General features: G+C 35.5%; 1 protein-coding gene across 4 annotated transcripts in view; it reads left to right on the top strand.

The window, feature by feature from the left end:
- Nucleotides 1-736: 736 nt before the first annotated feature.
- LOC107736580 (mitogen-activated protein kinase kinase kinase kinase 5-like) overlaps nucleotides 737-13,470 on the top strand; it is a 29,686-nt gene continuing 16,952 nt past the window's right edge. For 2 of the 4 annotated variants that reach the window (XM_016547983.1, XM_016547964.1), the window contains exons 1-3: nucleotides 737-895; nucleotides 1,612-1,793; nucleotides 5,980-6,037. In XM_016547983.1, coding sequence (XP_016403469.1) covers nucleotides 1,686-1,793; nucleotides 5,980-6,037 — 166 coding nt within the window. In that variant the 5' untranslated portion in view covers nucleotides 737-895; nucleotides 1,612-1,685. Of the gene's footprint in view, nucleotides 896-1,316; nucleotides 1,337-1,611; nucleotides 1,794-5,979; nucleotides 6,038-13,470 lie in introns of those variants that run through there. The other 2 variants (XM_016547971.1, XM_016547978.1) reach the window with 2 other exon arrangements.

The raw sequence follows: 13,470 nt of genomic DNA, 5'->3' as shown, positions 1-13,470 counted from the left end.
TAAATATCTATAGACTATAATGTAATAACCATAGTAATGGGCGGGGCTTAGAGACCTTGGCGTTATTGATTCTAATTGGTCAGGTACGGTTGGTCTAATATATAGTTCTCATATTTTAACTTTTTATTGTATTATTTCAATTCAGTGTTTTTGTTGTTCTCAGTGGCATTATTTAGGATTAAATCATTATCCAGACCTCTGCTGAAGTTAAACATAATCACGTGGTACGTGATTTTCGCATGTGGGTCTGAGTATATCCGTCAGATGGCGCTGCATGTACGCTATATAAAAAGAAAAGAAAAAAGATAAATAAAGACGAGTTAAAGAATGATCATTACTCGTCTTTTACTGAAAAACAAAGTTTTGACTAGTTTGTTCAGTTTTCATGCACTATAAGCATAAGCAATAGAAAGTTTAGATTTACCATTTAAACCAAGAAAAAGAAAGGAAAATATATACACATCTTACACATGACAACACCAAAAATAAATAACACCAGTTAATTATTTTATATATTGTTTTAATTATTTATTTTTCACTATAACTGTTGACTGTAACTATTGTCTAACAGATACTACTTTGTCTCTACAATGGTACCATTATTGCTCACATAATGCACAGTGAAATTCAGTGAGAGAATTAAAGTGAAAGAGATGTGTAATGTTTTAACATTGTGTTTGCTTTTATATATTATGTTTGCTTTTCTGTGTGTGTGTGTGTGTGAGAGAGAGAGAGAGAGAGAGAGAGGGGTCTGGTGAACTGTCTTCAGTTGAAGTTAGTTTGCGCTTCTCTCTGTTCCTGTTTGGATGGTTATTTCGACGCAAAATTAACTTCGGCATTTAGGAAAACTTTAAATCTTCATGAGTTCCGAGGACTAAGATTAGTCGCACAAATGGTGAAATTTAAATCAAAGTTTCTGAATTTAAGTGATTTATTTTGTGTTGTAGTTTGACGCTGTTGATAGCATTAGCATTAGCTTCGGCTGATCAACTAGAGCGAAAGGCACTTAAAACACTCACCAGCTAAATGCAACTATATGTCTGTAAAAACTGGATTATGCTTTATGAACATCTTTATGTTTATATTTTGTCTTTAAAAATGAAGTTTAAAACTGAAGTGATTTTGTGAGATTAGTTAGCAGAAGTTAGCTGAGTTAGCTCTACACACGGAGATTCAGACAGAAAATGAACTTTAATTAATTATTAAAACATTTAAAAAATATTTAAACTCTCTTTCTTACAATGAGGGGGAAACTATTAAAAACAAATCACCTGTTTTGGACAGTTAACACTTCCTGACACCCGTCAATAATTTTGACGTGTCCAAATAACTGAATGTACAGCTTAAAATCTCCTATATTGTATTTAAAAAATAAATACTTTTAAAATGTAGAAACATCTGCACCAATTACATTATTTAAAGCAGGTATAGTTTGCTAACAGATGCGTGTATGTTGAAAAAGTCTTTATAAAAAAGGCTTTCTATCTATCTATCTATCTGTCTGTCTGTCTCTAAGTCTGTTTGTCTGTCTGTCTATCTAACCGTTTGTCTGTCTAAGCTTAGGTGTGCTGTTATTAATCACATTATGTTCTGGTTTCTGTTATTTTTCAGGGGGATGTGGACTGCAGGTCTGTTGTAAAACTGAATCTGGGTCATTAAAGTTGTAAATCCTCCAGTCCGACAGCATGGATCCGCTGGGCCGGTCCGGAGGGGAGATTCAGCGCAGAAACCCACAGCATGACTTTGAGCTGATCCAGAGAGTTGGCAGCGGGACCTATGGAGATGTGTATAAGGTACTGGACTAGGGCTGCACGATAAATCGGATGCGATATTTAACGCGCATCTTGTCAGAAAGCCGGTTCTGTAATCAGCGGTAAATCTCCATCACGTGCGTGCTTTCACATTGAGCAGCATTAACTACACAGAGCCGTTGTTCACAGACGAGCTGCGCAAAAAATCGCGCGAATATGAACGATTTTTTGCGCAGCTTGCCTGTGAACAACGGCTCTGTGTAGTTAATGCTGCTCAATGTGAAAGCCCGCACGTGATGGAGATTTACCGCTGATTACAGAACCAGCTTTACTGATAAGATGCGCGTTAAATATCGCATGCGATTTATCGTGCAGCCCTATACTGGACGCATTATACCATGGATTCATGAGACAACTCTATTATATATCTCCTTTGGCGCAGACAGTAACATGGTAATGGATATATATATATATAAACTGCTGTAACAAAGTAATGTTTTTTTAAAGAAGTCTCTTCTGGTCATCAAGGCAGCATTTATTTGATCAAAAATACAGAAAAAACAGTAATATTGTGAAATATTATTGCAATTTTTAATAATGTTTTTTTATTTGAATGTACTTTAAAATATAATTTATTCCTGTGACGCAAAGCTGAATTTTCATCAGCATCATTACTCCAGTCTTCAGTGTCACATGATCCTTCAGAAATCATTCTAATATTCCAATATTGGAAACAGTTTTGCTGCTTAATATTTTTTGGGAACCTGTGATAATTTTTCAGGATTCTTTGATGAATAAAAAGAACAGCACTTATTCAAAATATAAATCTTTTGTTACAATATACACTACCGTCCAAAAGTTTGGGGTCAGTAATTTTTTTTTTTGAAAGAAATTGTTGCTTTTATTCAGCAAGGATGTGTTAAATTGATAAAGTATTATTAGAAAAGATTTTTATTTTTAAAAAATGCTGTTCTTTTTAACTTTATTCATCAAAGAATCCTGAAAAACAAGTATCACAGGTTCCAAAAAATATTAAGCAGCACAACTGTTGCCAACATTGATAATAAATCACAAATCAGCATATTAGAATGATTTCTGAAGGATCATGAGACACTGAAGGCACTAGTAATGGCTGATGAAAATTCAGCTTTGCATCACAGAAATAAATTATATTTTAAAGTATATTAAAATAGAAAACCATTATTTTAAATGGTAATAATATTTTACAATATTTCTTTTTTTTTTCTATATTTTTGGTCAAATAAATGCAGCCTTAATGAGCAGAAGAAGACTTCTTTAAAACATCTTACTGATCCCAAACTTTTTTTTCAGGAGTGTGTGTGTATAGTTAATATTAGGCTTCAATTTTAGCCAGTAACAGTTTGTTAAGATGATTATGTGGTTGTAATATTTCCGAGTTGGGTCTGGATTTTTAGGAGTCATCAGCCTTAGGCACTTTGGTTTCCATTTGCATACAGAGGGCTAATTATATGAGCAGTAGCAAGAGAAATTAATAATGTATTTATTTAGTTATTAATAATGTTATTTTTGAGCTATTTAGGAAGCCAAAAACTTTTAAAGTGTGGCAAGTCACATTCATGAAATGTTTGACTTGTACACTGTCATACCACACGTGGAATATGTCCTGCGTAGATTTAAAGCTCTGAATGTAAAGAGACTCATTCCTGACCGTGCATTATCTCGGCATGTGTTAATTTACTGCCTTTCCAAATCCCTCAAGAGAAAAAGGCCATATAAGGTCAGAAAATGTCTCTGTAGCAGCTCCTGTGAGAAGAATAACATTTCAGTGTATTAATGACATATGTGGTTGGTCGTTTCCGTGAAAAGAACAGTTTGGTTTGAACTTTATTATGTAAGTAGACCTAGCGAATACTCCTGTGAAGTTTTATATAGTGTCTTTTGTTGTAAAAAAAAAAAAAAGCTGATAGAAACCATTAGGAAATTAAATATTTAGGTGATGCAGTTAGTGGCAAGCATCACTATTATTATTATTATTATTATTATTATTATTGCTGCTCATACTTGAGTAATAGATTTGAACAAACCAATAATCCTTAATATTGAACTTCAGCGTAAAACTTGTCCAGTTTTTTTTTTACACATGAAAACACAACTCTTCAGAAAATGTTAATATCTATTTCTTGGTTTATTCTGGCTAAAAACTGAATTTTGTTCATACATTTTTGCTAAGAAATGCAGTAGAAATAAATATTTGAAAATGAAAAGGGCATTTGGGATCTGTAAATTCTTGTTCTGAATTATACTCGAGATTAAAAAAAATCTTACTTGATCTCATGGAAACTTTGATCAAAGATTTATTACCTTGCATTTGGCTTGAGTCTGAGTGCAACATGAGTGTTTAATTTGTTTATTTGAAGACTAAACACACACACACACATTTTGTCCCCCAGGAATTTGGATGTAGCCAGCGGTCTGGAAGTGCTTGGAAATCTGGTGAATGTTGTAGTTTCCATTCATTCAGCAGAGTGCAGGAGTGTGTGTGTTGGTCTGCATATTACATTCACTGCTTCTGTTATTGTTCGCTGGACACACTTCCTGGCTGGGTGTGTGGCTGCTGGTTATGTGGATGATCTGAGAGTTCAGCAGCATTGATCCGGCTGATTACATTACGGTCCTAAGGTTATTATAAGGCTGGATGATACACCTAAAACTATTATCTCAATTATAAATTATTATAATTTGTTCCTTTTCACAGGATTTGTTTTAATTATATTTAATAACTCATTATGTGTTTGTTTTTAAACAGCTTATTTTTACTTATTTATTTTTAACCGCAGAGCCATCATTTTTTATCCAGTCAGCTAATTTTAATTTCTACACTACTTTTTGCTTAAGAAAATTTATGTGCACCAATATTGTTGAAATTTAATAATATATTAAATATTAATGAATTTAATTGATTAGACACGCCTTTTCATGATTAAAATTTAACTTAACCACAGAAACATAGAATTTGGGGGAAAATAAACAGAATTTAGAGAAAAATAAAACAGATTTCAAAGAGCCTTAAATAGAACAATACATACTTAAAAACAGCAATTTTTACAGCAGTAAGGTTTTTTACATAATGAAAAATTATATCCTGAGTTGATTTATCGAAATAGAAAGTTTAAATTAAAATAATCACTTTTTTCACAATTTTGCTTAATTTATTGTCAACAGCAAAACCATTGCAAATATATTGTGATTATTCAATATATTGTTCAGCCCTCGTTTACATATCAAAATGGGCTGGTTTACTGGTCACAAACTAGTTTAGGAATTGTATTCTGAATCATAATGGATATAGTTTAAATTGTATTAAGATTAGTTAATTGTATTCATGCTATGGTTACTGTAATCTCGCCTGCCAGGTAATAATAATGTAGTTACCTGGTCCAGATAACTGATAGCATTCATGGTGCTACTGTGTGTTTTATAGTAAAGATAGTACAAAGCAGTCATACTGATACACTTTGTTGTGTGTTAACAATGGACAGCATAGACAGGAATTGGTGTTACGTGTGGTGGGCTGTGTTTTTCTCACTGAGGCTCAGGCCACATGTAACTTCCTCCCAAACACTTGCTTTTCTCCCTCAGATGTGAATGTGTTTTGTTACTCTTGTTGTCTCAAACATACACACACACAGTCATATTTTTCCTGTTTATCTTGCTCTGTCCTAAGATAAACACCTTTTATGAACTGCTAAATCACACCTGAAGGTTATATGGCAAGCTACAGAATTCACAGTCACAGAAATCCTGTCTGGGAATTTTGAAAATGGTGATTTCTAGATCTGGATTAAAAAAATCTTATAAATGTAATTTTATATTTGTATGGTGAATTTGAAATTTCTCTTTGTGAGTCTCTATAAAGTTCATAAAAATCTATATCCAGTAATCATAAAACATTCATAGAAATGGTAAGAAAATTCACTGGCTATAAAGTGTGCAAACCCTAAAACTAGTTGTCTAAAATAGAGATAATAAATAGACATTTCACCCAGGACAGCCCAAAAGTCTCTTTTCTGTGTGTGCTTATGTGTTTTGATGGCTGTTGACCTACTTCCATTTGGAAACGATGAGACTGTTTCCATCAGAGACATGGCTCTCACTTACACGCTCACATTCCAGTGTTTTGATCGGAAACTTTTCTCGCTCTCTCCTTTTTGAATCACTCTTCCCTCCTTGTGTTTGTATTCTGCAGGCTCGCAACATCTCCACTGGAGAACTTGCAGCAGTGAAGATCATCAAACTTGAGCCCGGTGAGTATGAAGCCATTCTCTTGTGCTTGAGGAGGTGTGGTGTAGCTCATATGACACATCCGGTTTTGTTTTTACCAATGGAGAATGAAAGGAGAAATTAATTATTGTTCAGGCTCTGCTGGCACCTCTCAGCAGAGTCCTGTCCCACAGTTTTAAACGAGTGTAAAGAGTTATGCAGGGTTTATACTTGCTCGGAAATGGTCTTTGGTGATAGCTCACGCACATGTCCAATTGCAGTTAGTTCATATTTAACATAATGTATTTGCAAGTTATAGCATTGAATTATGGACAAAACTGCCAGTTTCCCCCCTTGTGTAAAAGCTGTTCAGTTCTCATGCTCTCAGGCTTTGTTTGACTTCAAATATCCGAAAAGATGACTAAAATCATTAAGAGCCAGATCAAGAGAAACAAACATTGTCATTGGAAGTAGGGCTGGGCGATATGACGATATTATCGTATATCGACGATGTCTCGTAAGTATCGCAAAGTCGATGTCAACAGTCAGATAACAGACGATTATTGACATTATTGGGGAAAAAAATGACAAATGATAAACCTAGTAAATTGCAAAAAATATTTTACATAGCCCCATAGTCACCATACAGGTCTTTTTGCATGCAAGAATGAAATAATTTAGTAGGAGGGTTGGGAATCGAAAAGCTATTCCAATTTCGGAAATCAGATCAGATGCGTAAGGTCAGGAATCAAATTACTTGTTATAAAATTACATTTCGATTCTGCTTCTTGATGCGCGCTTCTGTATGCGTATTTATTTTGATTTAAAGATTTAACTGCAAGAAGACGAAATAGAACTCACTTCTGCACTCGCGCGCTGTTTTCTGTGCTGTGCGCGCACACACACACACAAAGCGCACGCACAAAAGCCGCCTCCATACGCGAACACTGGACTGAGCTCTCTTTCTCGCATTCTTACACATTCGAATGGACAAATACACACAGAATTATATCAAAATATCCCATAAATACAATCGGTTATGTCTTAAGTGAACGTAAAGATTTGAGAAAGAAAACAAGGGTGTTAAAAGTAAAACCAAACTTTGTGGCAATAATTAAGACCAAACTGAACATGGTGTGTGTTTATGGTGCATGTCGGCAATGTTGTCTCGGCGGGGGCGGGGCTGGGCATGGTGGAGTTGGGGCTTAGGTAGACGATATTCAGATATCGCGATATTTTTAAAGGCGATTATCGATAAGATATTTTTGACATATCGCCTAGCCCTAATTGGGACAGACGTGTTGGACATTGTTACGTTAGAATTCAAGCAATCAAAGAGCATCTAAGGGAGCTTGTGTAACTTCATTCTCTATAAAGGCTTCTCAATCCAAACCAATCACTCTGTGGAAAAAATGGTGAACTGATTTCTAAGTTTAGTGGTAAGGGATGCCAAAGATTAAACTTTTTTTTAGCAACTGGCCAAGCAAAATTTCAAGGGATTGAGGCGATATATGATTGTGTCTTCATATCCCATTTTATGGTTTTATACAAGATGCAAAACACTTCCTAATTAAACACACCTGAACCAGCTATTCAAGGTCTTCAGACTGACTAGAAACTTCCAGGCAAGTGAGCTGGAGCTGAATGAAGCTAAACTCTGCAGGACGCTGGCCCTCCAGGAGCAGGATTGGACCCCTCTGGTCTCAAAAATGTGACCCAACTGAACCGTACAGCATGGAGCAAATATATTTGTGGCTTGTTTGACTGTCCGGTACTCCCAACCAGCCCTCTACGAACACCTTGGCAATTTTTGACAGCAAAATATAACAAAGAATATCTCTCATAGGTAGCGCGTCAATTCTCTCTCTCCCTCTCTCGCTGCGTGTGTGTGAAACAAAGCGACGGTGAGTCGTGCGCCTTCACACTAGAGCTTACGTTAAATACAGGTGCGTTGCACATCCATTCAGATGAACTGAAAAACAGCACAGATCGCTTGGCGGAGAGTGAAACTCTGATGCGCTCAGTCAGAGAGTGTTCGGCGAGTGAAAATATATCTGAGCTAAACTTATACTTAGCCTCCAGCTCACACACTGGCGAGTAAAATCTGAGAATTTATTAGCAATTGGCTAATATTAGACATCATTTAGTCGCCCAGAGTGAAGATTTAGTCGCATATGCGAGTGATTTACTCGCAATGTAGAGGGTTGCCAACTAAACAGCCCTATTTGTGACCCATTTGAATTCAACACACTTCTTTGAAGCACTATGGAAAGTGAAACATTTTTTTAGTACAAGTATACTAGAGATGTGCAAAACGACCTTTTCATAATCGACTAGTCAGTAGGTTATCTTAAAAACTAGTGGGTCCTGTATAATAAAGCTGTGTCACATCCACCAGTCCCTTCAATAGGGTGACTAACAGGTATTCAACTATATGACTGTAAACATTTGTTGCACACAAACAACTAAATAAATAATAAATAGGTCTGCACAATTTGACTATAATAATAATAAATTATGATTATTAACAAAAATTTTAACAAAACAAGTATTACTATTGTACCAAATAAATATATTAAACAAAACAAGAAAAATCACTTTTGTAATACTTTACTGTGAAATAAAAAGTATTAAAGATAAACAATGTAGTAATAATAATAATAATCAATTGTATACAATACAATTGTGTTTGTGATTTTTTTTGAAGTATTTTTAAGTTAAACCATTAAGCTTTTATTTTGTCAGAAACCATTCCCAAAATGCATGTTATACGCATCCCAATTTAACATGAAGCACATGCAGAGATGAACCAGATTATGAGCTGCTCAAGTGAAAATGAACATAGTGCCGCACTTCACTCTGAAACATGCAGTGCATATATTTATATATAACTTTAACAATTTAATAATCACACAAAGCCATATTGTGGCCAAGGGTGCATATAAGTTTTTCAGCCTGGTTCTCATAAGAGAACCTGGAGATTTGGTTTGGTCCTCACACTGCACATAGTGTGACCCATTAAATACAACTATAAAAATAAATTAATCGTAGCGATAATATTGTTGCATTTTATTTAGTTAGTTTTTTTTTTTATAAAATAATAAAACTATATAATAAAGTGTGATAATACTATTATATTTTAAAATAAAAAAGGTAGGGCTGCCACTAACAACTATTTTTATTTCAATGAATCTATCGACTAATTTATCGATTAATCTAAGTCAAACACTAAGTCAAATAATGAGAAAGAACCAAATTGCCTATCACAGCTATTCTGATGATACCCAGATTTACCTAGCCTTATCGCCAAATGACTACAGCCCCATTGACTCCCTCTGCCAATGCATTGATGAAATTAACAGTTGGATGTGCCAGAACTTTCTTCAGTTAAACAAGGAAAAAACTGAAGTCATTGCATTTGGAAACAAAGATGAAGTTCTCAAGGTGAATGCATACCTAGGGGTCTAACAACTAAAAATCAAGCCAGGAATCTTGGTGTGATTCTGGAGACAAACCTCAGTTTCAGTAGTCATATCAAAGCAGTAACTAAATCAGCATACTATCATCTAAAAAAACATTGCAAGAATTAGATGTTTCGTTTCCAGTCAAGACTTGGAGAAACTTATTCATGCCTTTATCACCAGCAGGGTGGACTATTGTAATGGTCTCCTCACCGGCCTTCCCAAGAAGACCATTAGACAGCTGCAGCTCATCCAGAACGCTGCTGCCAGAATTCTGACTAGAACCAGAAAATCTGAGCATATTACACCAGTCCTCAGGTCCTTACACTGGCTTCCAGTTATATTTAGGATTGATTTTAAAGTACTTTTACTCGTTTATAAATCACTCAATGGCCTAGGACCTAAATACATAGCAGATATGTTCACTGAATATAAACCTAACAGACCACTCAGATCATTAGGATCGAGTCAGTTAGAAATACCAAGGGTTCACACAAAACAAGGGGAGTCTGCTTTTAGTTATTATGCCGCCCGCAGTTGGAATCAGCTTCCAGAAGAGATCAGATGTGCTAAAACATTAGTCACATTTAAATGCAGACTCAAAACTCATCTGTTTAGCTGTGCATTCATTGAACGACGCGAGCAAAATGAAGTCGAGGATTTAAAAAAATCGAATAGTCTAATAAAATCGACGAATCGCGACAGCCCTTAAAAAAAAGGGAGTATTAAATACAAATACAACTTTTATAGTAAACTTAAAAAATGCTATAGCCACTGTAATGAATGAATATGTGGACATCAAAACGTGTAAACTTTTTATAAATTTATTTATATATGATTTACCTTACAAATCTGATGAAATGGCGCATGTTGTGTTCCCAGATGAACGTTATAATAAACCCAAACTCGCAACAACATGCAGAGATGGAGTTTGAGATACAGACTAGTAATGTGTTTTATACATTCTCGTCTGTGAAATGCACCACTTCCGGTATTTTGCCGGTTAGTCGACGCGAGCAAAATGAAGTCGAGGATTTAAAAAAATCGAATAGTCTAATAAAATCGACGAATCGCGACAGCCCTTAAAAAAAAGGGAGTATTAAATACAAATACAACTTTTATAGTAAACTTAAAAATAAAATGCTAATATTTACTTCTTTTTTTAAAGATGAATTTTCATCATTCTCAAACTTAAAATCAGTAGGCTTTTATTTTGGCGGGTTGCCAGCAAGTAAGTATATGCACTTCCAGGTTTAGCGCTGCCGACTGAAGCGCATCAGTGAATGAAATGTCACAGTTTTGCATTGTGCTTTGAAAATGGCAGTGGGTAGCCTAGATTTATTTATCTGTTCAGTTTGAATAAAAATCTTATACAGTATTACAGTTTGTCGATCTAAAATGGTAATTGTGCATTAACAGCTGTCAACCATGTCGGTACGCAAATGCGCTGTCAGAACTTATTTACACAGCGCATTTTTTATTTTTGTCACGCATGCGCACCTGCGTACCACTTATGTGCACCCCTGCCTATAGCTGATCATCCATTATTAATAAATACATTTTAACATAACAAGCACCCAATATATATATATATATACATATAGACTGAATTAAAATATTTTGACTTTACCCATGATTAGACCACTTTACTAAGTACTTCCAATTAGGGCTGGGCGATATGTCAAAAATATCTTATCGATAATCGCCTTTAAAAATACCGCGATATCCGATAATATCATCTACGTAAGCCCCACCTCCACCAAGCCCCGCCCCCGAATGAAATGTCACAGTTTTGCATTGTGCTTTGAAAATGGCAGTGGGTAGCCTAGATTTATTTATCTGTTCAGTTTGAATAAAAATCTTATACAGTATTACAGTTTGTCGATCTAAAATGGTAATTGAATCTTTAAATCAAAATAAATACGCATACAGAAGCGCGCATCGAGAAGCAGAATCGAAATGTAATTTTATAACAAGTAATTTGATTCCTGACCTTACGCATCTGATCTGATTTCCGAAATTGGAATAGCTTTTCGATTCCCAACCCTCCTACTAAATTATTTCATTCTTGCATGCAAAAAGACCTGTATGGTGACTATGGGGCTATGTAAAATATTTTTTGCAACTTACTAGGTTTATCATTAGTCATTTTCTTTCCGATAATGTCGATAATCGTCTGTTACCTGACTGTTGACATCAACATTGCGATATTTATGAGACATCGTCGATATGTACGATAATATCGTCATATCGCCCAGCCCTAGTTCCAATAGAGGCTGATTGCCCTTTTATAGTACTGAGGGTGAACTGAATGATGTGTGTGCGTTTTTGTCAGATAGTGTCAGATCACATGAAGCTGTTGATTGTTATCAGATTCCTTTGGTTGGTTGTGTCATTTGCTGTTTCTCTCAGTGATTCAGTGTCATGTGAAATCAAACATGAGAAGTTGAGAAGGGAGGCACCAGAGGAACATCTGGACAAAGTGTGCATGAAAAATAACCAGAATCTGATATCCACCTGGAAAGCAGGTGTGAGCTCTTGTGTGTGTTTGCCTTTTTAGAAAGCTGACTTGTTCTTGTATGTTTAGCAGTCGCCTTTAAAAGAAGCCCATCAGCTGCAGTTTTTGTGTGTGTATTTGTGTGGAGTTGTGTGTGACCAACAACGGTATCCCATGAAGAACTGAAAAGCTGACTGTAACTTTTGTTGCACTAGCCACATTCTTACCCTGCTGCAGGAAAGGATCTTCAAAAAACAAACAAACAAAAAAACTACTTAGATTGCGCTGAGACACTCTTGTCGATGTAGAGAACAGATTTCTTTGTTTGTTCATTGGCTTTTTTACACTCCACCACCTAGAAACGATCCAATCACAGCATAGCAACTGTTTCTAACCAGTGGGACGTCTGTCCAAGGGTGTTTTTTACTGTGGAAGTCTGGGCTCTCGTTCCACTGCTGAGAGCGGATGGGTGGTTTTTGTCATAGTTTGGTTTGTGGAAATGTTAAATATGAATCCCGATTGTAAAATATGCAGAGCATGACTATTAAAATAATATAATGGAGTCATTAATTGTGAGTAAGATGAAATAATGTTTTCCCCTCTGGTGGACTTTTAATTTGGGATCCATTTGCTGATTCTTTCATTTCTAAATTTATCACAAACAACTGGCTAATTTCTCTGCCATATGTTTAGATCATGGGTTTGGTTCCTAAAGCATTTTTTGGGCTATTCTTGCAGCTTCCCTTTGATCTGTTTTACATAAACTCCAATATATTAGATAGTAATGAATGCCAAGATGAATGCCAGGATTCATCGGGCTCAAATTGTGAAACTGTGGTTCAGGGAGCATGAGACATCATTTTCACACATAGATTGGCCACCACAGAGTCCAGAACTTAGCCCCATTGAGAATCTTTGGGATGTGCTGGAAAAGACTTTGCGCACGGAGTAGACACAGTGCGAGCCACGCAGATGCACGTGAACACTAAATTCTGTTCACTTCTGCGATTTGTGCCTGAAATACTGTGCTCTGCAAGTATCCTTGTAAGTTGCTTATGGCTTAGGTAAAGGGAAACAATTGAGAAAGAATATGGATGTGTAACAGTATATGGGTTCACAGCAGTTTAATGTTCCTGAGGCTTTCTGTGTTATGAATGTTAAATCAAACAAAACAAAGAAAAATCACTTTTGTAGCTTTAACACAGATTTATTAGATTTAAGTTATACAGTGAAGACTGTGCTGTTATTTTACATTTGATTATTCAATTTCTGTAGGCCTACCTGAATACTGTTAGACTTACCTGAAAAATATAAAGCACTGCTTATATTTATCTATGCTTGTAATTTGTTTATTTCCTATGCTGATTTACTTGTCTACAAAATCACCCCAATCATTTTTTTTTCCCCAAATAAACTATTCAAGTCATGTGGTGATTTTTTTTTTTTCCATATCGCAATATATATCGCAGAAAAATTAAATATCGCAATGTGAGTTTTTTCCAATATCGTGCAGCCCTAG

This window comes from Sinocyclocheilus rhinocerous, unplaced genomic scaffold (genome assembly GCF_001515625.1).
Source record: "Sinocyclocheilus rhinocerous isolate Xijiao unplaced genomic scaffold, SAMN03320098_v1.1 scaffold1214, whole genome shotgun sequence".
In the NCBI taxonomy this organism is placed as follows: domain Eukaryota; kingdom Metazoa; phylum Chordata; class Actinopteri; order Cypriniformes; family Cyprinidae; genus Sinocyclocheilus; species Sinocyclocheilus rhinocerous.
The sequence above is the reverse complement of the archived record's forward strand: the minus strand, read 5'-3'. Positions and strand labels throughout refer to the sequence as shown.